The 27,903-nt window shown below is 38.6% G+C and overlaps 1 protein-coding gene across 3 annotated transcripts in view; it reads right to left on the reverse strand.

The window, feature by feature from the left end:
* The window catches only part of PTPRN2 (protein tyrosine phosphatase receptor type N2), a 651,283-nt gene that overhangs the window by 56,674 nt on the left and 566,706 nt on the right, over positions 1-27,903 (reverse strand). For all 3 annotated transcript variants that reach the window (XM_039548283.1, XM_039548281.1, XM_039548282.1), the window contains one exon: positions 5,471-5,618. In XM_039548283.1, the coding sequence (XP_039404217.1) occupies positions 5,471-5,618 (148 nt within the window). The remainder of the gene's footprint in view (positions 1-5,470; positions 5,619-27,903) is intronic.

The raw sequence follows: 27,903 nt of genomic DNA on the forward strand, positions 1-27,903 counted from the left end.
GATAAAGGAGAAAGAGCAGACAGTGATTCATCAGTATTTAGCAAACAGATGTCAGGGTGACTCTCCAATAAGAATAAAGTGTGAGATCAGTAACTTCAGGATCTTTTTTTTTAAAACATAGTGTTTTATCCAGACTCTCTGATTTAGTGTGCCATGTCATTATCTTGCTGTCTTGGAGAGTTTATCAGGGGGTGAGACATGTTAAGGCTTTGGTAGTGAAAAGGTATTTGCACTTAGAAAAAAGAAGTGTGCAAAAAAGGTCGTACGTGTTTTTCTGCATACATCAGGAGTTTGCACCCATGTGTGCTTCAGTTGCAGCATCAAACATTCATATTGACAATGAACAGATTGAGCTTGTCTATGCCTGTTATCACCTCAAAGCTTCTAGGAACTAGCATAATAGCTCTTCAGAAACAGGCAGGGGAAGAAGAAAAGAAAAAAAAAAACCAACAGAATACCATGGACACCAGATTGTTATGTTAACAATGAGCAACTATGGGGAAAATGCTGAATGTACAGCATTTTTTTTTTTTTTGGCAAACTGCATATTGATTATGTGAGAAGCAGGAAATAAAAGTAAGGAAGGTATGTCAGAAAAGAAAGATACATAAGATCAATCTAACAAACAAGAAAGAAAGATGAATGAAGAAATAGGAGAGGAGAGGGGTTGTAATAAGGAAGTGAGAGAAAAGACAAATGCTGTTACTAGCTACTGCAATCTGGCCAAGCTACAGCTCGTCATCATTTTAAGTATCTACAATAGCTGCTGCTGAATGCTGAACTGCTTTGCATTTGCTATTGCTCCAGCCAAGCCAGAGCTGGAAGAAAAGCAAAATGTATAGATGGATACAAGTGGCAGAGGAGGCTTCCTAAATAAGAAGGTTTATATTAACCTGTAGCTCAGGAGAAACACAGCACAGTGTTGTATTTTATATACACATAAAATATAAATTATAAAATGTAGAGGATAGAGCATAAAGGACATGATATAAGCTAACACACAAGAGTCTGCAGTATATAAATCTTAATTTACAGACTGAAAAAGCTAAGTTTTGGTGTCTACACATAAATATCTTCATGTAAAGTTAATGGAGCTTGATTTAGCCAGCTAAATACGAATATATTTTGGACTGTTTGAGAAACTGTAGCGTAGATGAGACATTGCACAAGGATAACAGAGAGGACACAAGACCCAAAGACTTGTACCCTATTAGACCAGCATCTGAAGCTCACATAGGATACACAGTGGCATCCTAAAGCTATTCATTTCACTGTAAATACGAATACCAACTTTTGGCCATTGCACAGCTCTCCTCATGTCACTGCACTGACTGGCTTCTCACTGGCTGTATCAGGGGCTTTGACACCCGGCTCACATGGAGGCAGCTACATGGAGACACTTAAATTGAGGCATCTTAATCTACAATTTCACACATTCATGTCCAGAAAACTTGGTTTCAACACCTCAGTGTAGGTTTCTACTGATATTTGAGTGTCCTAAGAACACTTGGGCTAGCAGGCAGGAGCATCCCGCAGAGCTTGTGTTATACCTGCTAGTTCTGCCTAGATACCTTGAGTACTTACAGCATCTCAAACACTGGATTCCTGTGTTTAAATGACTGAGTTGAGCATAAAATATCATTACTATCTGGATTATTTAAACAGTGACCAATACTACAGTAGTATGTCATCTCAATCTTCTACTTCTCTCACAGTGGCACTGCAACTTGATGGAAATATTATATTTTTGTTGTTAGATGGAGATTGAAAGCTTGGCAAAGTAAGACTCACATCTTTCCTCTGTCTTTTGTTTCCTTTTAATCAGATACTTCTGAAGGAACAGAACCAACAAACAAGGCTGCAAACAAGGAATATGGGCAAATTTGGGTTGTCCAAATCCAGGCCTCACAGAACAGGGCAAATCTTACAGCAATCAACCTGGCACATTCTGCCTGGATCATAATTCTCTTCCTTCTAGATTTAGACTGATCTATTTTTTTTTTTCCCATACAAAGCACTACACAGAACTCCACTGAATTAAGGAAGTGAAGAACTACTGAGGAAAAGTGGAGCAATCCGAAGACTATGAAAAATCATAATCTGCTGATTATCATTATTTTGCCTACAGATGATCTGCAGAAAGTGGAACTTTTCTTTGCTCTGAACGCTCAAGTTCATTCATTTCAGAGCACAATTTGTACATGCACCCATAATATGGGTAATGCACACAACCCTCTGCTCAGGTGTTCCCATCTTTGGTGCACAACCCCTGGCTGTGCTCTAAAGGCAAGCCAGCCTCAGATCTGGGTGCATGTTTTGCCTGTAACTGCTTTGCTTTCCTTTAGAGGAAAGCCAAAGCACAGAGATAAGCAGGTTGCTTTAATGTATACCATGACCCATGGACACGGCTATGGTGGACAGTTTTTGATAGATGTTCACTGCAAAAAGTTGTTTGCCAAATGTTTTAAATACCTGTATATATTCATGGTATACATAAATAAAACATACAGTATTGCCTCTATTGAGATGGGTTTATTTTTCAGAGATGCAAAAAGAGAATAAAAATTTGGAAAGCTTTTCTTGAGCTGCTCATGTATTCATACATAAAATAGGCATCACTAAATTATAGCACTAAATATAAACACCATGTGCCCTAAATTATAGCAATCTGCTTGTTGATTGGATAAAAGGATACAGTTTTGTTAGGTCCAGGTAACTTGAATTGTTAGTATTTTTTTAACTTGTAATTAGTTAAGTGCAGTGTCAAGGTGTTCTGCTATCAAGTATTTTAAAAGCTGTTTGTAAATAGAAAAGTTAGGTGTAAGAGTAGTCTATGATAAAATTGTGATAATAATTAAATCAGTTATATAATCAGTAAAAATAATATTGTATTACTTCAAGACTGGTTCAGAAAGAAAAATGCAAAGCAAATACAACACGATATTAAAGCTTCTTTGAAGCCTTTCTAAGATGAAATCTTCTACGTGAATTGGCAACCTTGTTCTACCTTGTCAAGGTGATTATGAATATGAAAGGAGTAAGGAAACACTAATAAGGCATTACTCTGTGAGAATGCACTGAATACAGCATAATAACTTTGTAGAATATCAAAAGCATATCAGGTTTGCTTCTTCATACATTATGAAGCAAATCTATGGCTTTTTTTGCTATAGTTTTCATGCCTAACACAGTTAAAAAAAAAATGTGGGCAAACTGGACTTTCTCATCTCAGTCTAATCTTAGAGTCTAAAATAACCACTGCCTCATCAAAATTTAATATTGTTTAAACTCTATGCCATACTTTCCACCCATCAACAAAGTAGCAAGTAGTTTAAACATATATAACAGGACAGCTGTTTACCAGTGCACAGCAACTTCAGAAAGTGAGGGCAGGTAATTTTGTGCAATTCAGTCAAAAAGGAAAATTCCCAGTGCACTAATATTTGTAATAGAAGTTTCCACATTGAAGAAAAAAAGCAAATATAGCATTTTACCCTTTTAAATGTACTAGAATATTTTTTGTTGAAACTTCAGATAAATTGCAGTCACCCTATCCATGTCCAAATTCCTTCACAGGCAGCATTGATTCAGTCTAGACCCAGGTATGGGAAAAACAGGCATAAAAACATGCCATGGAAGAAGCAATGGAAGTGCAACAAAGGCTGGCTGATACATCCACATGGTACAGTATGATGAAAAGAGAATCTGTCACCATCCCTGAGGGTATTTAAAAGACATGTACACGTGGTACTCAGGGATGTGGTTTAGTGGTGGCTTGGCAGTGCTGGGTTAATGACTGAATTGATGATCTTAGAGGTCTTTCCCAACCCAAATGATTCTGTGACACCCAAGCTAAAAATCTCTGCTCTTTAGCACTGTCAGAGCCATGGTACTTCTGGATTCAAAGGTAGAAAAGTCTACTCTGAAGGTTTCTATCTTATAGCTCATTGTATAATGAAGACACTTATAGCTTCATTGTATCATGAAGTTTCTACTTATCGAATAACCAGCACCAATTTCTGGCAACATCTGTAGCTCCTATGCTGTCTCTGTGGCAGCAACAAAAACCAGCCTCATTTACGAGCAGGAACTTGAAATATCTTAAGATGGTCTGACTGTAGGTCCATATTGATAGAACACTTTACACAGGAAGATTAACTTGGATCGATACATATTTGCATGGAAAATTTTCTCTTCCTATCATGTCAGTTAAGAGCTGGTTTTTTCAGGATGCAAAAGGGCACAGAAAGCTTGCACTACTTCAACTTTCATGGTGACTACTTTAGAACTTCTCAACAGGCCTGATCCCAAAACACATAGAAGTCAGCAAACTGCTGTTGTTGCCCCAAAAGGCTTTTGACCAGCACCATATTTACTTGGGAGAATTAATACTGCCAAGTTGCTCTAATCCACTCCTGAGCAGCAAAGTATTGCAGAAACAGCCACTACATAAACAAAAGAGACAAAGCCTGCTGAAGCAAATATGCAAGGACTGATGGGCTCAGTGAAATTATCATGTCCTTCCAAAGAATCTTCACTCTAAATCTGTCTATGACATTTACTTAACGTGTTACCTGTCATTTCCCCATTTCTAAAGGAGGAAAATACTTGCCCAAGGCTCTCTTAGGGAAAATTAAGGTTTTCAGGGCACTTTAAAAATTAAACCAGCTATATATGTTTGCCAAGCTATCCAGCTGGATTGTGGGCACACTGATTGAGAGAATTTTGGTTGCTGTGGACTGTGCATATATTCTCAGTTTCATTTTTGTTTCATTGGTTGCTTAATGAAATATGTGTCCATACATTACTAATGTAATCTATGAGATATATATATGTCTGCATAGGAAAAGTATGTTACTTTTATTTCAAGCTCAAAAGGTGGCTGCTTACAGGAAAGAGCAGATTCTAGGAATATAAGCATCGGTTCCTTTTTTTAATCACCATTTTTATTTTTCTCTTTTTATCCTAAGCCTTGCAGAGAGAAGCCAGTTTGCAGACTTATCCACTGAAACCTAAAGGGGCTCCTTCAGTACCGCTGAGTATCTGATAAACAGATCTAGCTCTGTCTATAGACTGCTGGTATTACTGCTGGATGGACAAGAGACCAACTTGTCTTGGTCAGAAGAAGAGACTTCTATTGAATAGCTACAGATGCCACTCTTGTACAGAAGTTATATTCCAGCATTGAATATATGGAATTTTGTGAGACAGCACAGCTGCAGCACCGGTGTTATGTGGCACAGTTATGCATTTTTGTAGCTCATAAGCAACTTACAAGGAGATAAACAGGGTCTGATATGACAACAGGACACACACCCAGCCCACAGTTGTAGCCACAGCTTTCTAGTACATCTAAAAAACACTCCACATTGTTTGCCTGCCATCTGCAGCTTTCACACCACTGTGCAAAGGATATTGGGGAACGTATCAAGAATTTAAAACACCATGATGCAAAGGGAGGTGTACATACAAGGTACTACAGCCAGTGAGCGGTTCTTCTGGACATTCTCCTCCTGCTGTGCAACAGTGCTGTCATTGGGCTCAGCCTGGTAGGCGCACAGAGCTTCCCACTCCTTCTCCAGACGATTCTTGTTTTTCAGGTGATCTTCCATGTAGGACTGGAATTAAAAGGATACTGCATTAAGCATTGACTTAGCTAGGCTGAAAGCTAAGCTAAAAGGATGTTTCTCAAAGCATGGGAATTCTGAGATTTGGGGGGAAAAAAGGCTGTTTTAAGGTTAATTTATTTACTTAAGAGAGTTAACTTCAAGCTTATTTGTGCTATAAAAAATGAGAACGATAAAATATTCCTAACAGAGGAAATGCATGAAACCTCTGGTTACTGAGGTTTAGGAGAAAATTATTTCTTCTTCAGTACCTAGAAAACATAAGTCCAAATGTCTCTTTCATTAGGCAATGGAAAAGAAACAAAGTTCCATTGACAAAAATTACTAAAAACAACGACTCCTCTCAAAACAAAGGCTTTTACAACTAAAGTTCAAGCACATATGCACATCACAACAGTGATAAAGATGTTGAAAATAATGTAAAAATTGCCAGGCTGAACTGTCACAGCTCAAGGACTGGGTCATCAGAAACTCATCTTGCAGACAAACTGGCAAGGAGCGAGCCTTGAACTGAGGAGGTGTTGTTAATTAACATTAACATATGTTGTTAAAGATTGTACATTACATTCAGTTAACAGTACTAGGAAAAGCATCACCAAAGAAAACTGTCTGTGGCAAGAATGACGGCCCATCAAAGTATATTGGTGCAGGTCTTAAGCTTTTGCAGATCTCCCAAAGCTAGAGATCCAGTCCAGCAGTGGATCAGGAATTCAGTTCCTTTTTTTTTTGAGAAAAGTGAACCAAAACCCTTTTCCTTCACCCCATGGATCAGAAAATAAACCAAGTATGTAAGGAAAAGAAAGCAGAAAAGAGGAAGGGTGGGGGAACCCAGAAATCTTCCCCTCCCTTTAACACAAAATTAAGAAAGTGACCACTTGGTACTGTAAGCCTACTTACACAGCCTCATTACCTTGCAGAGCCTGCAATCTGCTCCTACAACAAGCAAGAGAACCATCTCACATTACACCCCTGTCCATATTTGTAAATTAGACTCCATACTGCCTTTACTAGGTAGGTTGAAATTAACATTCTTAAACACATTTAAAAAGGGACAGACTGTTTAGGAGACAGGCTCAGGGCTGGGGTCAATAGCAAAGCTTCTGGCCCAAACATCAATCACAGCGGTTATTGCTGGAACCTTCACTAGTACAGCCCAATCTGTAGCAAACCTTGTCTAGAAAAAGCTCCCAGAAAGGATTCACTGTAAAGCATAAAAAGCACTTTAATTGCTTAGAAAACCTTTCCTGTAGACAATCTCTGTGATGTTGAATTGTTCTTCCTGAATGTGCTTTAAAGAAGAAAGGCTCTCATGCCCTCTTAACAGGTTTAACAGAAGGTGTAAAAAGCTTGCAGCTTGTCTTCTGCCAAACAGGAGCTCTGCAAAGCTGTTGTGCCACTGTGCTTCCCACCTGGCTGGCAGGGCAGGATACTGCTCCCTCTTGCAGCTTGAACAGTTTTTTGATGACAAAAGAGCACCTGACACACAGCTTTGTTTGGTGCAGGGCTTGTCGGGCGCCCGTGTCCTTACACAAGGTTTGTAAAATCAAACCTGATACTGAAAAACCAATTCAAGAAGTGACGCTTCCAGAAGGGATGTCTTTAAGGACATAGAAAGATATTGCATTAGAAGAAAGATTTCTAAAGAAGGTAAAAAATAGTGGAATTGGCCTAGATACAATCAAAACACCTACTGTGTGATTGCTTTTTTCTACAACGAAGGAAAAAGCACTGCAGTGGACAGAGCTGTGACCTGACGGACGCAGAGCTGGGAGAGCGCCGTGGCCCCGCTGTGTGTCAGGGTGTGGGTCAGGTAACATGTTCCCAGCATTAACTTGCAAGTTAACAGGAGGAAACCATCCTCAAATAGTTTGTTTGTCCTTGTCAAAAGGCTGTTGCTACTGGGGAAAGGAGGGAGGCTAAAATCCTGTTCTTTTCTCCTAGCAAATCTGCGCCTGGATATGTACACTGAACAACAAAAAAAAAAAAAAAAAAAAAAAAAAAGAAAAAGATAATCCCTCCAGAGGAGAGACTTGCTGGTACATAAGAATTTTTATGAGGCAAAGCAAAAAAATAGCAAAATCTTCCAAGACCACAGAGTCAAGACTGCTGGCTTCAGAGTAGCTGTTTAGCATGCAGCAGAGATCAGGCAGTCAAGGACCAGCCCGTAGCATCTTCCCATTTTAAACCACATTTTTATAATCTGATTCATTTTGACATGCCCATCACCAATGTCCCACAGACTTCAGGGACATTTTATGCAGATATACAGATCTGCCAACACTGAATCTCTCCAAAATACTGGTACGTCCACAAAGCTATAGGAAAGGGCCATGAACATTTGATTCCAAAGGCAGGGCTGAATGTAGTAAGGAGCTTTTTGTTGACTCCAACTTGCCTCTTTGAAGATTTCAAGGATTGTATTTTAAAAATAAATTTAATTTCCTTTTTAAATCATCAAATCTGACACAGTTAATGTTAAGTTTAGAGTTAAGGTAAATTGACTGCTTTTACTGCACATGAACTTTTAAATAACTCACTGCTCCTCAGAAGCTTTTACTTTCACCTTCATTTTTCAGATAATCTTGAGTGTAAAGATAAATGAATTTTCAAATGAAAACATTGAAATCTTTACTTTAACCAACCATTTTTTGTGTGGTTTCCATTCCTGGATCACATGGATCAGATTCACAGGGCACTTCCTGACAGACCTTGTAGAGGGTTTGACTATTTGAATACACCCATGGAAGGCTCTCCACAATATGAACGTCTGCTTTACACACATTTTTAAAAGCTACTGAGAAAGAAGCTGCTTTAAAACATTCAGGAGCCAGACAATTCCCTCAGTGTTAAGTAATCTTTCATTTACAGTCCTTCAGAGCCCCTATGCTCATCCCCATTTTGCTAAACAGAAGCTTAGTGATTTTGAAACACTCTCTTGGGAGCTGCTGGATGCATTAAATTGAGTGGAACTTCTGATATTTTAGAGATTGTACGTCTACTCAAATCCACTCCTTAATTAGGATGTTTTGATGAGACATTCTGCAGTGTTTGCCTGGTACAAAAGAAATTCATTACCAACATGTCAAACACGCACATGATTGTCCTTGTCCCAGAGCAGCAGGTAAAATAAATAGAGGTTGTCACCACTGTTATTGCAATGCTCCTCAAGCCTGCTGAAAAAAGCAGAGGTCTAGTTTCACCAGTATGTGCATGAGGCAAGTCCTGTAATCCCAAGTATATGCCATTATTCAAACAAACTCCATCTGCTTGCACAGGTCTTTTGATGCACCTTAAATTCCATTAATCCTATTTTCCTTCCACAGGGCCTCACCTGCAACGACAACTGGTAGCCCAGTTCATGCTTTCTCTTGTTTAGACAGAGGAGATACTCTTGCTACCAAACATGCTGTGGGGATAAGGAGGATGTGCTGACATTATGTGGACAGAGTGGATGTGCTATAAAATCTATTGTTACTGTGAGACATGCGAGTTGTAAGGCAAAAGAGGCGCTTTCAGCCAGAGGATGAGAAGCTGTCCCAGGGACAATGAATGGCCAAAAGAGATGGTGCCAGTGACACATATTAAGACAGATTCCATGTGCCTGCACACAGGCACAAAGACAGAGCACAGTAGCCTGGCTTGGCTATGGTAGAACATGGCTTTGTTAGAGCTTCAAATCACTTCAGGTTTGTTGTTGTTGGTGGTTTTTTTATTCTTTTTGTTTTTCAGAAGGGGTGTCCAATCCATGCTCTATGACTAAATAAGGTTAAAAATATAACCATTAAATTCTAATTGACTGGTCAATCTCTAAATCATAGAACTATGGAATAATTTATCTTGGAAAAGTTTCTCAGATCATTGAGTCCAACTGGTAACGCAGCACTGCCAAGTCCACCACTAAGCCATGTTCCTCAGTACCAAATCTATATGTCTTTTAAATAACTCCAGAGATGGTGGTGACTCCATCACTGCCCTGGGCAGCCTGTTCCAGTGCCTGACAGCCCTTTCAGCGAAGAAATTTTCCCTAATACCCAATCTAAACCTCCCCTGGCACAACTTGAGGTCATTCCCTCTTCTCCTATCACTTGTTACTGGGGTGAAGAGACAAAATACTTTCTTCAGAGATAATATGGTTTGCATCTGTCACAATATTTGTTTTAAAAATGCCTATTTTATTAGCTGATGTTCAGTTACCACAATTATTTTTGACAACATACTTCCAATATGGTACATGAGTAGAAACCCTTTTCATGACTGAGGATGCATCTTTCGGTGAAAAGATGTGCAGCTCTCAAATCGACAGACCTTGACAGGTCTAATCGAATTTCAAATGTCAGCTGAAGACATGGATGTGAAATTATCTTAATCCTTGTGAACAGCGACCGCTCAAACCCACAGTGTTCACCCAACAGTGTGGGAGCCACTGCTTTCAAACTGCTGCTGCTTTTGCCAGGGACGCAGAGGCCCAGGCAGTGCTGTCATGCTTCCCTGGGTTCCTCAGAAGGAATGTGCAGAGGAGAGAATTTGTCTTTGCCATCATATAGCAAATTGTGCAGTAAAAGACTGTACTTGAAAAAGTTTGTTTTGTATTCTCTCCAATTAATTTAAGCAACGGCTTTTTTCGCTTTTTTTCCTTGCAGACTCATGGGTTGCATCATTCTGGCCCAGGATGCCCTAGAATTCTTGCTCCTCTGTTTCAACTTCTTTGTGTTCTTTAGTACACATTGCATTGACTACATATAAGAGGAACACTTTTCTGCATAAACCCAATTTGCTTTCAACACCACATATGGTTTTGTCCTTCCTTCCTTTTTCTGGCTTAATACCTTATCATTAGTGGCTTCACAGTAAATTTCTCTGTTCCCACTCATATTACTCACAGAGCTATAGAATTCAGAGACAGAAGAAGCCTATCTGATTACCTGCTTCCAGGCCTTCAAATAATGTCATTTCTTGTACTACACTAGAATCTTTCTAACATTTGGCTGCTCTGTATCTAAAGCAGAAGCCTAAAGCACAGCTCATTATTACTTCTTGGGACTCTAACTGTTCTGAACTATACACTGTATACCTGGAAATATACAAATATTTTCAATAAGGAATACTAGTTCTCATTTGAGATGGTTTCTTCAGAGATGTCAACAATATTGCTTTTCTATTTCAAACTTAATTTGTTACTCATTTTCACCAAGCCATTTATTTTAACTTTAGTCTGCTTGCTCATAATATTGCTGTTCTCCATAATTCCTGCTTGTATATATTCCAGTGTCTTCACAGATCATGAATTAATGGATCTATGCAAATTATAGATATGTCTTCTTGCGACTCTTCAAAGATAATTTATTTGTTGCATGTGTTTTCAGGTTTAACATTTTCAGACTTTTGAATTACTCCTCTGTTATCACATCTGTGCAGAACTTTAGACTGTGATAAAAGCCATTGTCACTTGCACTCACTTCCACATCATTATTTAAAAAGTTAAATATAACTGGATCTAAGAGCAATTCCTATACTCTGCCAGACACTCCTAGACATAGCTTTCGATCATTACTTTTTGTATATCACCCTTTTGCTCCATTTCAATCCACATAATTATCCTCTAAAAAATTGACAGTAATTTTTCAATTAACTATTCATGAGACAGTGTCAAGACTTTATTAAAATCTTTATGTATTACATCTGTTGTTTTCACTTCACCTACTTGGTTTTGTAGTTTTACTTAAAAGCAATCAGGTTTGTCCAGGCAAGATTTACTCTTTATAAAATTATGCATATTCTTACTCATTGTTTAGCTATCCAATGGAAAGGGTGATAGAGATTAGCAGACACACAAAGGAAGGACTCCAGCCTTCCCCATCCTCTTAAATGACACCCTTACATCTTTTTTCCTTTTATGCCCTTGAAAAATCCAGATAATCAGCAACTCCTTTTTCAATATGTGCTCCATTATTTTCTAGGGCTGGAGTCTGGACTTGGGGAATAGCAACAGAAAGGTTCATTTCTCTTCTATTTTCCTTCTCCCCACTCCTCTTTTATAAAATGATCACTTTATTCTTCTATTTTGGTGCACCCAAACTTGTCCAGACCTGATCAGATAAAGCTCCCTGAGATCAGTGTCACTATTAGAACCTTGAGCCATATTCAGATCCCGCAGAGCATCATAATGTTTTTTCCACATTTTCTAAGCATTTCTCACTTCCCAGCATGGTTTCATAGTAACACTGAAGTTACTTTGGAGTCTTGTTTGCAGAAGATCTGACTTTGTCCCTGAGCTGCCCTGGTGTTCTTGCACAGACAGAAGGCTGGGAGTTCACCACACGTGTTTGCATGAAGAGACTTTCAGTGGTGCTGAAACATGGGATCAGAGCCAAACTATGCCCATGCTTTCCTGCCTTTCTTCCTAGCAAAGCAAACCTTAAATAAATAGAGGATGCACTATCTCAGCCAATTTCAGTCTTTCCATCGACTAGCATGTTAAGAACATCAGTTTTCTCCAATAGTTGTTCCATGGAAGCCCCACAGTTGTTTCTGATGTTCTAATCCAACCAACCCACAATAATGCAGAGCCTGTAAATCTTTCCAAGAAAGCTCCATCTCTGAAGCATCAATCCATAACTGTCAGAAACACGAGCTTTAGTCTAGAATATCAAGTTTTCAATATTAACTGCAAAGAAATGTGACTTTATTGGGGTAGTTATATTTGGCTTATATAGACATATAAAATGAAAAATTCTGTTGTGGTAGCTCATTGTCAGTATCTCACAGAACTTGTATCTGGAAGAAATCTCAGTGAATTACTATCTGGCTATAAAGTCTCACATGCTTTCAATCCTGGGGAGTGTTCTGCATCCACTGCTTTACTGCAACCAGGATTTCATCACCTGATTAGTCAGTCATTTCAGGCTGAAGGCTCCTTTCTTTTTTCTGTCGTGTCCTGTGGCATCTCAGATCTCCTGCTTACAATAACCACAAATGAAAAAAAATATAGGAAATAAAAAAGTGGGAATTTGTATTTTCTCTTTGTAAAAGACCCTGAGAAATTATTTTTCCTCCTCCATGTTTGCAGCCATATTACTACCATGATATGTTTTGATTTAATGTTTCTCATATTCCTCAGAACATGATTACACCAGTGAAAAAAATATTTTTGAGGCTTTTCAGTTATGTACTGAAAAATACCATGGAGCTCTACTTGTAATTTGGCATAAAACACTACTAATATCATACATAATATGGTAGGTGATGAAGGAAAACTAAAAAAAAAAGACAGAGGGAGGCATTTCACTGACAAAGCAACTATTCAGTGTGGTTGAGAATAATATCCCTAGATTGCTTCAAATAGGTTGCATTATTAGGAAATAATTTAACTTCCATGGTGATACCAGCCAACAATAAAAATGACATTCCATAGTTTCAGTTTCATATTTTTAGATGTAAAGCTCATTGTAAACACCTAAACGTGGTCTTAGAGAGCAGTTGTGCTTTCAGCATGCCATCTAAAATAATGTTAAATTACTGTTCCTGGTTTGCTAGAGAAGTATCACCTTTGCACAAGGAGTGCAAGGCACTATCTACCAGACTGGACCAGTGAACAACTTTTGCAAGAATGGCTGTAATTCACAAGTATATTAGATGGCCACCTATCTTCTGTTTACCTAAATTAATATAGCCTTGATGCAGTGTATATCACCATCTCTCCTTCTCTTAATGCTCTGATAATAGAGTTTTGTAACCTGTAAAAGGATTACTTCAATCCAATCAGCAGGTGCTGGGATCAGTGTGTGTCACACAAACACTTGCTAATCCCTTTTCTTACAGCTCCCAGCTGCCAAAGGTGTTCAATGAAATCCCAGTGAAATGGATGGATACAACCTGGTGTGGACTGACACAGGTTGTCATCTCTGGAGGAAATCTTGGAAAATACAAGTGATGTTAAGCATTGCTTAAAACTGAATGGTGCAGGCAAGTATACTTTTAAAAAGAAATTCAGCTAAGAAGTTAAACATTAAAAAAATGGAATGCTTAATTATGAAGTATTTACTCTTCCTGGCTCTCTAAATATAGCAGAAGATAAAGAAATTCATTCTACAAGGAATCCCTTCTCAAGGAATATCAGCTACTTAATGGTGTCTTCTAGGTCTTAAAATAAAACCACCCTCATCTCCTCCTCCTTACCCCCTTTCTTGAAATCTAAATTATGCCTATGAAGTTTCACCCCTGCAATTACTTTGCTTTAAATAAACCTCAACAAAAAAGAGAAGATGATTGCCATAAAAGGAATATAATTTTCTCTCTTACAATCCCTGTATTTCTATAGCACGTTCTTGTCCAACTGTCAGAAAGTGCTCACATTACTTCTGCAGGGGAGGCAAGTATCACTGCTGCTTCACAGATGGGGGATGAAAGGGCAGAAACACCAAAATTAATTTCCCAGGGTGACAGAATATGCTCCTAAAACACTAATTTTTGCAGGAATATTCTTGACAGATGTTTTTTCCTTACCCCATGATCATGTTTATAGAGATGGCTAAAGGTCACGCAACATTAATGAATCCATATCTGATAACATTTTTGTAATCACAAGTATACCAAATATTCTGAATGTGATGGAATTAGTACAGGTTTTTGGTTGGGGGTTTTGTTTAGAAGTACATGGTTTAAGTGGCTGGTGAGTAGATGAATTTATGCACATGTTGAATGCTGTTTATATGAATACATGCTAAGGTAAATAATATATATGTAAAAGGTGAATTATCCAGAATCAGTTTCTAAAATTTCTGTACTTCTTATAGTAGATTTCACTACAGAAATCTTAAATAATAAACAGCCTTTAAAAGAAGACTATTCAAAAATTAAGGTCTAAACCTCTTAGCCAAATACTGTTATTTCACAGCACGGGATATGTTGTGACATTTCTTAAAGCCAAAAATAAATCCAAAACAAGGAAAGACTCAGCCCAAACCTCCCCATTAAAGACAGCTCTGCAGTACAGGAACTGGTGCCAAGGAGAGTGTCAGCTGAATTCGTCAGCTGAGACATTTTGGGAAGCATTTCTGGTAGCTTTGCTAAAATGTAAAAGCACAAGCTACACAGTTGAATAAAAACTAGCTGGAAAACTGAACAAAAATATACATATCAGGTCCTTTGACTCTTTTTGATAAATATTGACACCCAACACCATTCTCACAGGAAACTGCTATTTTCTTCTAACACAATCAATTTTTCAGATGATCCTTTCTCGCTTCATTTTCTTACTAATGTTTTGAACACCATACCACAATCCAAGACATATCTATGATTCATTTATATGTCTGTTGTGTGTCTGAAATGAAAACTTAAAAAATATATTACTGCACACTAATTACCTGGCTGAAAACACAAAACCAAATTTCCTGGCTTCTTCTTCTTGTAGCCCTGCTAACTCAATTAAGCATCTAAATTTGGGTTCTCTGTTGGGTACTGTATTTTCAAATTTAAATTTTAATGAATTAAAGTCTGTGTTTCTTTTCAGAGCGCTTGTATAGTCATCTTCATTTGCTATATTTATATGAATTACCAAGAGATAAATAAAGAATTCTGAAAATGTCATGTTTAAAAATAATCTTCTCTTCAAGTGTAGTCAAGTTCTTCAGAGGTAATGAAACCAGTAAAACCCAAGCAACCATGACCGAGTATATCCAAATGATACAGAACATGATGTGATTTATAGATAGTCTGGAAAAATAAGACTGTGTTAAACACTGGCCATCTTGAGGGCAGAAAGGAAAATATTACTTTTACAGACATAATACCCCTACTAGAGCAAAGGGATAAGTACTTACTTACTGCTACTCTTAAACCTGTGAATAAAAGTGAAAAGGTGCTTCTCCAGGAAAAAAATAATAACTCATAAAGGAAAACCCCTCTGCTTTTCAGTGTGGGTTTGGGGTTTTTTTGGGTGGTGAGGCAAGGTAAGATATCAAATTGATAGAGTTTGTGCCTAAACACACAAGAGGTTGTAGAAAATTGAGAACATGCAATATGAAATCCAAGAAGTCTTGCAACTCATGCTATACCCACAGCCCACAGGCAGACTACGCATATAAGAACAAGTGACCACATGGTCACCTCTGAGAAAAAGCAGGGAAAGAACAGACTGGATAATCAGCCTTTTCCTTAGAAAACTCCTGTAACAGTGACAGGACACTTCAAACTCCACAAACACCTTCAATGATCAAATCCTTGCTCTCAGGGCCGTTTTGGAACCATGTCCACTACCTAGGAAGTTCCATGTTTGCACACAGCAAACCACAGAGAAGCAACCCAGGTAGTGAACTGCCAGTTCCGTGGATGCAGACCAAACTCAGTGCAATAGTAAAAACCAAGAGCTTGACTATAAAAGACAGCTCAGAAAGCAGGTTGGATGAAACATTGGTTTTTTGATGGTTAGACTTGATATTTGAGGTCTCTTCCAACCTAAATGATTTTATGATTCTGTGACAGTAAGCCATGAAGAAACTCTTTTTTCACAGAAGCCCTTCCAGGACTTAAAAGAGCCTGCGGGAGAAGACACTTCTGCCCTACCCCTTCCATGTCACACTCACAGCCACGTTGAAACAACATGCAGTAGGAGAATAAGCAACATTGGCTGTGAGAAAGATGCAGCTGGCATCTACCCAGCTCCCAAATCTAGAGGAAGTGTCCCATTTTTCAGGTAACCTTTTATCTATGCACCATGGGATTTTCAACTGAGGCTGGCCTAGCTCAGAGATTCTCAAATATTTTTCTCATGAAAGCATTCAAAAGGGATTGTGAAGTGATGGTAGAAAAGCTTTAGAAGTGCATAAGCTGAAGACATTCTGCCTACTCCTGGGACTCTTGGGTTTCCATGGAAGCCAGTAAAGGATAACACTTTAAAGAAGTTTGAGGAACACTGGTCTAATCCACAGATGAAAATATTTGAAGTGACAGAGGGCAAAATAAGAACAAGGAAAAAACAATGTGAAAGAGGACAGAAGAAGAAGAAGCCAAGAACAGACTGTAGAGGTCAACAAAGAAGTGAAATGATGAAAGAAGACACTATACTGCAAAGGAAGAAAGTCAGAAAAACAAAAACTGGAACATGGCTAAATAAGAAAATGCTATGGGAAGAAGTAAATTTTGGTCATAGCTGATAACTCTCAACATTTCCTTGCATGCTGTTTCTTTCCCTTGGAACCCTTTCCTTCAAATGCTGAACAAGGAGAATACATTGAGGGAGTGAGAGTAGTAGCTTTGAGTAGACAGTAAAAGTACAGCTGACTGTTAAACAGAAAGAAAAAGAACCTAAAATTTGGTGCATGTGCATGATTGCTAAGGATTTAGCAGATTGGGCATATATTCTTGAAGAAAACTTTTATCAGTTCAGAAGAGACTCAAAAAATGTGTGGAAGGCACCCTTTTCCATCACAGAGGTTATTTACTATAGACTGCACATCCTCAGTTTGGTTTTCACAAGTTTTTCCAATATGTATTTAATATCTTTCAGTCAGCTCTCCAAATATGGAATATTTTGCTCTTAGATAACGAGGTGAAAACCAAACTCACAGAATGAAATCTGGCAAATCCAAGTCCAGAATTCCTTTATACTTTCATGTCTTAAAAAAGAGTAATGAGTGACAAAAAAGGGCAAAAATATTACCCTTCAATACAATCCTTTTTCTGTTAAAGCCAACATGATGAGTTGTGAGAGCACAGCACTGGGACACCAGTGAATGGGGGTCTACTTCTGGCTCTGTTTCCAACCTTAAGGTTTGTCTTGGTCAAGATGCTTCCCTGTCTGTGCCTGAGTTTCCTGGACTAAAAAGACAGGATAATGATATCAACCTTTAAAAAGAGCTTTGAATCCACTGATCAAAAGTAGTGTATAAGCATTGGCCTATTATTATTTTGGTTACTGAAGTGAGTTGAAAGGATACTGGTGACTTTAATCAAAATTTCTTTTATCAGGCCCCAGAATCCTACCTGAAGGACAAAGTTTCTCAAAATTCAGTTGTAAGGACACCATATGGTAAGTTGAAGGCTGGTGCATACCTTCAGATACCACAGAGTTTTCCAGACTACAACAGATCCACAAAGGACACAAAAGTAATTTCTGGACTTCCAGAAGAAATAGTGTACTAGGCACCATTAGTAAATTTACTATAGCAACTAGACACTATCATGATGTTTTTAATTAAACTGGTCTAATGCAAACAAAGACACCAAAAGGTGAAAGGAGGCAATGAGGAATGAAGAAAGCACTTTTCTCAGGCAGGTATTACACACACACAACCAGCAGAAGGACACCCCTCTGCTGGGAGCCAGCACTGCCCTGGGCACCTTAGGTTGCTGTGGTCAATAAACCCAATGTTTCCAGGTGCCTTCCCCAGCAGCAGATAAAGCAGTAGATAAATAGCTGCATCAGAAATACTCCTTCACTTAGAAAGCCTTGGGTTTGGGTTCTGCATTAGCTCCATCCTTGAAAAATTCCATCTCTTAAGTCCACCCCAGCCTACCACACTGGCATGGTGACTGTCTCTTATTGTCATGGTCTACATAGTTTGTTATGATTCTTACAGATTAAGAAGAGCCCCTGATGCCTTTGACCTAACACATAATTATAATACATACAAAACATGATTTATGATGAAAGTGCTTCTCTGGGTATCATTACTGCATGCTATTTACCAACTGCTATGCTTAAGCTGAAGTTCCTTTGGTATTGTCTGATGCAAGAAGTGAACGTACACTCTAGGACACTTCCTGCTCCAATAGCACTCCATCTGCAAGACTGTTCCAAGGAACATTGTAGGACTACAGATAAAAGGTCAGTTCTGTAACCTGCAGTTTTTGGAGTGAGCCCAGTGAAGTTCCATGTGGTCCACACAGAGGTAAAGCTTGGAGTAATCTCATGGTAGAGCAGGTACATGAGGGTTTGTTGTGTTGATGGTACTTCTATACATAGTCCACTCATGCAAATAATGTCTTCAAGCATTTAAATGATCTCTATCTATTCCACTGGTAAAATTTGTCACTGGCAAAGACATGTGACATCTTTTCCATTAGCTTTTTTCTGTAATGTGACACAGGCAAATTAAAAAGGTTCTTTAACATACATCTCCTTCAGTACTGATGTGGCTGAGACCACCGCAAATTAAATTTTATAAATTATCACTGCTGTGCTTTTCGCCATTTATGTCACTATATATTCACAATTTCCTCATCCCAAGGAGCACAAATAGCCTTGTCAGCTTCATTTGTACACTCCTGTAAGAGACAAAAATTGCAAATATTGCAATGAAAGGTTTTAAAATTTAAAATGCCAAACAGTTTTTCATTAAAGCAGAGAAGTTGTATATATTATATCTCTGCTCCAAAATATTTATCTATACCTATAGAGGACACCATTGCTCTACATGGTATTTGTACACAAGCATGCATGTGGGTATAAAGCACCCACCACTGAACAGTCATGTCAAGGCACATGATCCTAATAAAAATATACAAAACCCGAAAATATACTGATATTTAAAGGAATAAGAAGGCCTAAATAAACATGAAGTAACACTGTGTCATAAAAATATCATCAAGATCTAGGGCCTGATTCTGCGTGGGCTCCCACCCACTAATCACTTGTCTGCAGACACAGCCGTGGGTGCAATTTCAGCTCTCAGATTTTCCTGCTGTAGCTTTTTTCCCCTTGTTATCTCAGTAGACATCTTCACTTTGGTGAGATGGATATTGAACTACCATCCTGCTACACGTTCTAGGAATATGCACACAGCAAGCAGCTCGGCATCAGCTCACACATGAACAGCCTTAGCTCCCATAAAATATTCATTCATTTAAAAAATATTTGCACCCTGCTGTCAAACTTAGACAAATTCATACTGAGCCTCAGAAAATAGCTGTTTTAATGGTAAATGATGTTCCAGAAACCTCTTTCAGGCTAAACACTCTCGTCAAAATTATTTTAATAAGAAAGATTAACAATTTCAACATTAGCTGCTAATCCCCTTTCATTTGAAACTGTGCTGATAAAATTCTTTGCTTGTCATTCAAATAGTAAGTAATAATTATAGATTTGGGGCCTCCATCTCTTGCTTCATTAATAGTAAATTGCATGGAAGTCTGAAGCATAAAGTCAGCTTTGATACATCTCAAAATGCAATTTCCATAGCTTTCCTTAGCTATGTACAATTAATTACAGAGTTAATAAGGGGAATATGTTAATGAAAGGGAAATTATTCACTCAGACCACCTGGTCTTATCAAATTTCTTTAATATGTTTCCTTCTTTCTGTGAATTTGCATGACAGCAAGAACACAAATCATGGTGTGCGTTGTGCCTTTAGTGTTTCTATTTGCAACCAGCTAAAGTCCACTTAAATTAAATACAGAAAGAATGAAAGAAGTAGTCAGTAGTACACAACTGACTGCACTTGTTTTCTCGAGTTTAGTACCTTTTTAATTTTAAAATAAAACTGCTTAAACGGCTTTATAATTACTAGACTCTCTTCAGTGCTGAAGTACAAATATAATGCAACCAAAGAGGAGACATTGTCACCTTTTATTTTCTTTAAAGAAATGTGCTGCATGTGCACATATTTAATAAAAGATGTACAGAAACGTGCTTCAATTCACTGCACTCTGACAGCTACTAGAACTTAGTTGCTATGTGCAGTAGGGTTTTTGGATGTTCATGGGAATATTCTAGTTGGTACAAACAGCCCAGTCAGAAGGTGGTGAACCTTCACATAAATCATCTTAAAAATAACACAGTTGTGATACATAGTCAGAGAAATATATTTTACAGATGGGTCAAATTCAGAAACCAACCATCTTCAACAAACCTTAATGGATTTACTACTGACCAGACAGAGGACAAAAACATTTTAGGACCTGGACACCAGCCCTCTTAGTCATTCCAGAAAGAAAAAGACCAGAGAATAATTCCTAGAGCAATGGCAGGTCATGCTTGGAGGAGGTGATGCTTGTGAGCAGTTTATCACCCCTCCCTTCTATTCTCAGTTCAATGCAAAGGTCCAACACACAGCCAGCAACAAGAGGGAACTCATAATTCTCCCTTGCTATGAATAGGGTTTTCTTGGCCAGCTTGGCAACCTAAAGCAGCATTAGCTCATGAGTTTAGGAAAAGAGGATAAGAGAGACATGACAGCATTGAGGGAGAGCTGCCAACTAGAAAAAAGTAAGATATTACTCTGGTCTGAAACAAAAGGACAGTTACATAAAGGAGACAAACTCATAGTAAAGTTATGTCTTTTATAAAGACATACTGGGGTAGGGATGTAATATTTCAGGGTAGAATACTTTACCTGGTTTTGACCAAAAAAGTAAAACAGTCCTCTTTCATTGAACAGCAAATACTATGTCATCCACAAGGAAACTTCACAGATTATTTTAATGTTTATCTCCTCATTTAAAAATGTTTCCACAGCTGCGTCGTGGGTGCACATGCAAAATTTTATCACCACAGGAGCATTTTGTCTGTGTCCTACACATCAAATTTTCCAAATACCACCCAAATTCTGTTACCTTACTCAGAAGACACTGCCAAATTATGGTCTAATCTCAGAAGGAGTTGCAAAAAGCAAAGTATAAGTTTTTTTAAATCTTGCCCTGAAGATGAGCATTACCAGACTTTTTTGAATCAGCAGTGGGATTGAACTGTCTTCATTACAAATAACCAGACCATGTCCAGTAACTTCTGCTGGCATGGCCCACACAAAGAGAAAGAGCTCTCCAAAATACTGATGGAGATCTCCTGGGCATCCTAAACTGCAACTGGCACAGCAGTGCAAAAACACAGTACCAATATTATGTCTCTTCTTCAGAAGTATCATGAAGCAAGTCCTGGTTTCACCCTGAACTCTTACATGTTTTGAAAATCTCTGGAGCTGTAGTCCCATTTACCACACGTCACTGGATCTTAGCAGTGCACCATGTCTAGCAACCCATGTGAGTCATTTCTTTACCCCACAGTGAGTCAAAACTCACCACCTTCTCATATCTGAACTCTGCCACCAGCTCAGAAATACTCTGTAACATATATAATCATCTTGGGTCTCCTGCCTGAGAAGTCTTCCTGAACCACACTTTCTCGTATCGTTCTCCTTGTAAACAGGCATTTCCATCTGTTAGATCCAAAATATGATTAACTGCTGTATCTCCTACAAAGAGTTATCAAGGATTTAATGCATGATGTGAGCATGCACAGTGGAACAAGTACAGCAAGAGCACTTCATCACTGAGGATGCATTTGGAGCCAAAAGACAAGATCTCCTGGATGAATGTCCATCTTCATGAGACTCTCGTGAAGTTCATGAGACTCTCAGAAGCAGCGGAGTATCCAGTACCATTCCTTGCCTTCAACCTGAAGTATCAAAACTCAGATCTTTTTCATTAAATTACTATCTCTTGCTACTTGCTACAGCTGATACTTGTCTTGCCTTGACATTACCTGGATGTCCTCTAGAAATGCAGGAAAGCTGGGTGAAACTGAAAAAAGTCCAGATAGCCACCAAGATTTGTTTCAGCCAAGAAAATGATCCTTTCTTTTTACTTGGTGCGCACAGTTGCATAACCTAGTTTTGTGTCACATATTTCTCCCAATGTAATGCTTTTTAAATTAGTACTCTAGAACGCTAAGAGAAATGTTTTCTTCATCTTTCTACAAAAAGCCTTAGGGAATTATATAAGTTGGCTAAAAGTGTTCAACCAAAGCAGCTTAAACAAAGCTGGAATGAACACAGTCAAATGACAGAGCAAGATGTAGTCACAGAAATTTGGTGAGTTATTTCTAATCATGCATACATTAGGGGAAAATAACTGAAAAGGAAGAATTTAGGGAAAAAAAGATTGTGAAATCAATTTCATACCATGTTCAAGAGGAATGTTTTTCTCAATTTAATACTGACTCTGCAATTGTCATTATTTCCTAAGGCCCATTCAACAAAATTAATATAGAAAATGGAGGGCAACTTATTATGAAACAAATAAAAATGGAAGAATTAAAGGGTAACATGTTCATGAATATTTTTTCTGAGTTTTATTGATGAAATCTATGCAGTACATACATCCATTTATTAGATTTGTGACTCTATTAGTAGAGTTGTTTCCATATGCCACAAGATTTTTTTCACTTTTCTTTGCAGCTTTTCTTTGCTTCTGTATGTCAAGCCTCAGCTTTAAACAAATACAGGCAAATGTTTCAAAATAACTTAAACATTTAGGGAGGGAAAAAAAGATGTAAAATGAAAGGATAAACACTATTTCATCAGCAGAAGATCTTTCAGGAGGCAGCCAGCTCTGCTTGTCCCTAAAAGCATGACAACTCAGGGAGAGATGGGTAAAGATTTTCCCATCCACAGTGTTTATGTCTTTTTGGGGTATTGGCTATCCTGTCACTGAGTAACACAATACACGACAGCCCTTTCCCTTGTGACTCCTCCTGTCCAACTGTTCATGATGAAATGGCCTTTAGGGCCAAAGCCTTCTTGGGACTTAATTTGGTGAGACTTCTACAACTATTTATCCTGGCACAGCTGAAAGATAACTTGGGGTTTAGATCCACTTAGCACATGTGTAAGGAGCTTACCCTTTTAGCTAAACTTCGCCACTGACTTGTTTCCCTTCCCATGTGAGGATTTTTTTCTTCATTTTCTCAGTCACAAGCTTTTTTTAAACAGGGTATTTATATTCTTGAGATGCATGAAGAGGTATTAATGCTGGTAGAAGATGGTGGGAAAAGGAAAAAAATATTAGGAGCCATTTAATAATCAAAAAAATAATTGTGACAAAGACCTTGTTTTCCATACCTGCACTCCTCACCTTTGTCCCTGCCAGCATTAATCACCTCTGCAGCATCTGGGTCCCCAGGCAGTGCACTGCACTCATGCCCTGCGTGCTGCTTCGCTCAGGAAATGTTTAGCATGTACACGGATTAAGGTCAAGGTGGAAAGTACACCTGCTTCTAGCACAGTGCTATTCATCCTTACATGCTGGAGCTTCTCTCTTTATTTAGACAAGTGTGTTTAGATGCCTTTTGCTCCCAATTTTATTGCAGCTTTAAGAATAAAATCAAGGAATTTCAGCAAGATGTAGTACAGGATCTAGCAAATACCTTCTCTTGTTGAAATGTGTCTTCAGTCACTCAGTTCTACACTCTTCCATATTCAATTAAAGGAAAATCTATAGCTGCTATCCTATAGAGCTCATTTTAAAAAGAGTTCATTTTAAAAAATGAGAGTGAGGGGAAATTGCTTAGAAACCATCAAAAAGTTACTATTCAGAGAGTACAAGATATCAATGTTATCAAAACCCCACAGGTTCAATCTTGGAAACTATTCCCTGTTACCCTTCCCAGTCCTACAGCAATCCTGCCAGTGATTCAGTATCAAAACTAAAGTTGATGCAAAATTCAGCACCTGGGGTTTGCTGGGTTTGGCAGCACCAGGCACCCACCCCATGTCCCCAGCTGAGGTTGTGTCACCTTCTGGGACAAAACCTGTCCCAGAACTTTGACAGCAAGTTCTCACAGGAGGCCATCCTTTACTCCTCTGTGGTGAACGTCCTTCTGGTTTTACAGGCATATTGCCAGAGACAAGCAGACTTATATCTCCTAGATAAAGATTAAGCAGACTTATATCTCCTAGATAAAAGGCCCTAGATTTCAGGCTCTAGTTCATTTGTTCCCACCACCTCATTCAGCCCAGGTGTGAAACTTTCTTCTCCTTCTGAAAAGTACATCATCACAAACAATCACAGATTATTATTATTTCCAATACATAAAGCAGTTTCATACCCTCAGGGAGAAAAAATACTGAAAAAGATCTTTCGTAAATTCACTTTCCAAAATTCTAATTTATGTATAATGCTCCAAATTTTGCACGTCTGTCTTTACAAGGAAAAAACCTGCAAAACACAGAAAATCACTTCTGCTACTGCAAATTTCCTCTCTTATATGGTATTCAGATAACAATCTCATACTGTTATCATCAGGAGCATACATTCCCTTCTTGCAGTACTGTTCTTGATTTAAAACCTCATTAAAAAATTATAATTATTTTAACCAAAAAAGCATGGTAATACACGAAGCAGATGTAGAATCCAATCCACCTTGGTGCTGAACTTGTGCTACAGTACAAATGAAAGAGACTTCTTCGTGTAAGCTGCAAATATCAACTGGATTGTACAGGCACAAAGGAGGTGTCTCAAGAGAAATCCACTCTCTGCCTGATTCTCTGGAGACCTTCATAGCCACCCACTCACTTCATCAACTAGAAGGGGAATTTATGGACTAAAGTCAATGCCAACACTTCATTAAGTGCCTAAAATATTGAACCCAAGTTAGGGAGCCTAAATCTCTCCTGATCACTTTTAAACTCCTTCTGGTTTTCTTGCTGGACTGCAAACGGAATTGTTGCCCTTTATTAGAACTCTTGTAAGCTGAAATATAGATGTACACGTGAGAATAAAGTGGGTAGAAATTTAGTTCTAAGTTCCTATCCTTGTTGTGACCTTCTGAAAAATGTTTTCTTGCAAAACCAGTGGTGACTGAAATGAGGGCACACATCCTGAGTTGTTGCTCATGCTAAAGCCAGCCAGTCAGTGCCACAACCATGACGGCATTAAACATGCTCCTCTGATTACACTTTCCAAAGTGCTTGGATTTTTTAGAAAGACAGAAGCAAAATGCGCCATATGCGCCACTCTCCTGTTAGAAATGTGATGAAAACGACAGTGAAAAGGAAAAAAAATCTCTGAATGTTGTTATCGCTGTCCTTCTGGGCCTCCTGAGCCCTCCCTGCTTCCTCCTGCCAACAGCTCAAACCACCTCACAGTGCTGTCAGCAGTGCAGAGGCATTGCCTTTGCTGCACAGAGAAGTGGCAGAAATGCAGGATTTTTCCTTTCGAAGGCTGGTTTCAGTCTAAGTGAGTAGACTGCCCCACAGCCACAGGGCTTGAAAGAGTCCTGGTTTCTCCATACCTCGAGCACTATAAACAATGGGCTAACAAAAAGTGGCAAGCCCTCCAAGAGAACAGTACCTGTGGCCAACCCAAGATCCAACAAACCCTAAGGTGAGGTGACTTAGATATGACTGCAGGTATGACTGATAGCATTTTCCAGCAAATGAAACAGCTTTACAGAAATATTTCTGGCCAATGGTACCTCTGAATACGATTACACGGAGTCATTCAGCAGTCACATACTTCTAAGCTATTTTCATTAAAGTTTTTTTCTGTTTATGAATCAAAATTAATTATTTCCTGCTGCCACTTTGCACAGTAATCCATTGTTTTATTTTCTCTAGGGAGATCCTGGCACCTATGAGCAATAAGGACTGAGGAGCCTTAGCTCAGCTAACTACCCCTTCGCTGCAAATGGTAGAACTCAAAAACACATTTACAAACCTGTAAGTGCACTTACCCTGCGAAACAGAGAGTATTTGCATTCTTACTAGGCCCCTTGCTAATATTTCTCATTGCTTTTTTAGGCACTGAGATATTTTTCAAAGCAAGTATGTACAAAATTTAAAAGGCAAAAGGATGGTGGCAGCGGGAAACGAGAAGAACTGAGAAATGTTTTGTGTTGAATGGTATAAAAGTTGTGAAGTGGCCCCTCACTCCCCTCCACTTGTATCTGCAAGGCAAAGGGAGGAAGAGTTCACCTCTGGTGAGCTGTCTTCTGTTGCTAAGGTCCAACAAGCCACATCATCCCCAGAAGGAGAGAAATTCAGGTAAATAAGGTATTACAGATATGTGCATTTATTTTTGAGCAGAACATGAACTGGGTCAGCTCTCCAGTTTCATTGTGACCCACAGTGACACAAAACATGAGCATTTGTGATCAAGTCCAATCATCTGCTTCTGTGCTGTAGCTGAGAGATGCTGATCCTTCCTTGTAAACCTAACCCAGCTTCGCCTTCGGCAAATCTTGTATTTATGGTTTAACTACTTCCTTAAGTAAACATCCCACTGCCTGCCTGACCCTCCTATTAGGCTTGCCCTGATAGCAAAGCTAAATGCATCCTTTCGATACTAACACATATTTTCTTCCTAATTGTATCATCTGAGTCCATTAAGAACAATTTTTCCCCATCCTGTATGCTGCAGCACATAGGCAGACTCCCCTGAATCACTGATTTTTGTTTGTTCAGGTTAGACTCAACAAATTAACTGGTTTTACTCTCTCTGTGTGGTTTGCACTCTCAAAACACTACAGCATTTCTTCACCCTTCTTTGAACCCTTACTATCCAAGATACAACATCTGCTGTTAGATAGTTAACACATGTATGAGTTCATCCAGAGTTAAACAGGACTGACTGAATTATGAACACTGAACACCAAAATAGTGATCTTGACCAACCTGACTATTTTTTAAAGTTTATTTATTGCCATATGAAGACCATTCTTTCCGGCAATTTTGCAGAAATTTGCAGAGCCAGAATAAGTGGTTCCCATATGCAACTTTCTCTCCTTTAAGCATGATTTTGAGATTATTTTTTTATGTTTCCCAATAATGTCACTGAAAACAATTTTGCTCAATTTGAAGTAGTTGAAACTGTTTGCAAATGTTAAATGCATATTTCCATTGACATGGGAAATTTTGCTCTTATTTCCATATGAATATATTGCCTCAGAACTTTTTGACCCTTGTCTAAGAATTTGTACTTATTTTGAGGTTGGGCAACTGGAGATGTTTGGAGGTCTCCCCCCTTCCTCCCCGCCTCAAGTATTTTGCTTAACTATGAAAGGAAATCAAGTGAATTTTAATTATGGTCAGGCAAAAGTGGAGCAGTCAAAACTGTAACAAATGATTTTGTCGTGGGAGCAACCCTTCCAAACTGTACTTGTCTACAAGATATTAACACAATAATCAATTAATTACTTTTGGGAGGGGGATGGCAGAGATGTATTTACTCAGGATGATACACTCTGAGGAAGCATCTGGTTTAAAATCCTGCCCTGCTTTTGCTCAGTTTTATAGCTGACTCGATCAAGGCTGAAGAAGGTCAGTAATCTGGCTGAGGTCAAATTAGGTCTTTGGGTTTTGCCTGCCTTCATTCCTTTCTCCATGATGTGAGGTTGGCTTGTAAGAACTTGAAAAATACCTCAGAAGACAGTACTTTCAAATATAAGTCCAGAAAAAGAAAGAAGTCAAACAATTATGGCCCAAAACTATGACATGATGGAGACAAGTTCCCAAAAGCATGGCAAACAATCAACTGGAAAAGGTGCTTACTTTAGGTAAAAG

This window comes from Corvus cornix, chromosome 2, assembly GCF_000738735.6.
Source record: "Corvus cornix cornix isolate S_Up_H32 chromosome 2, ASM73873v5, whole genome shotgun sequence".
Classification (NCBI taxonomy): domain Eukaryota; kingdom Metazoa; phylum Chordata; class Aves; order Passeriformes; family Corvidae; genus Corvus; species Corvus cornix.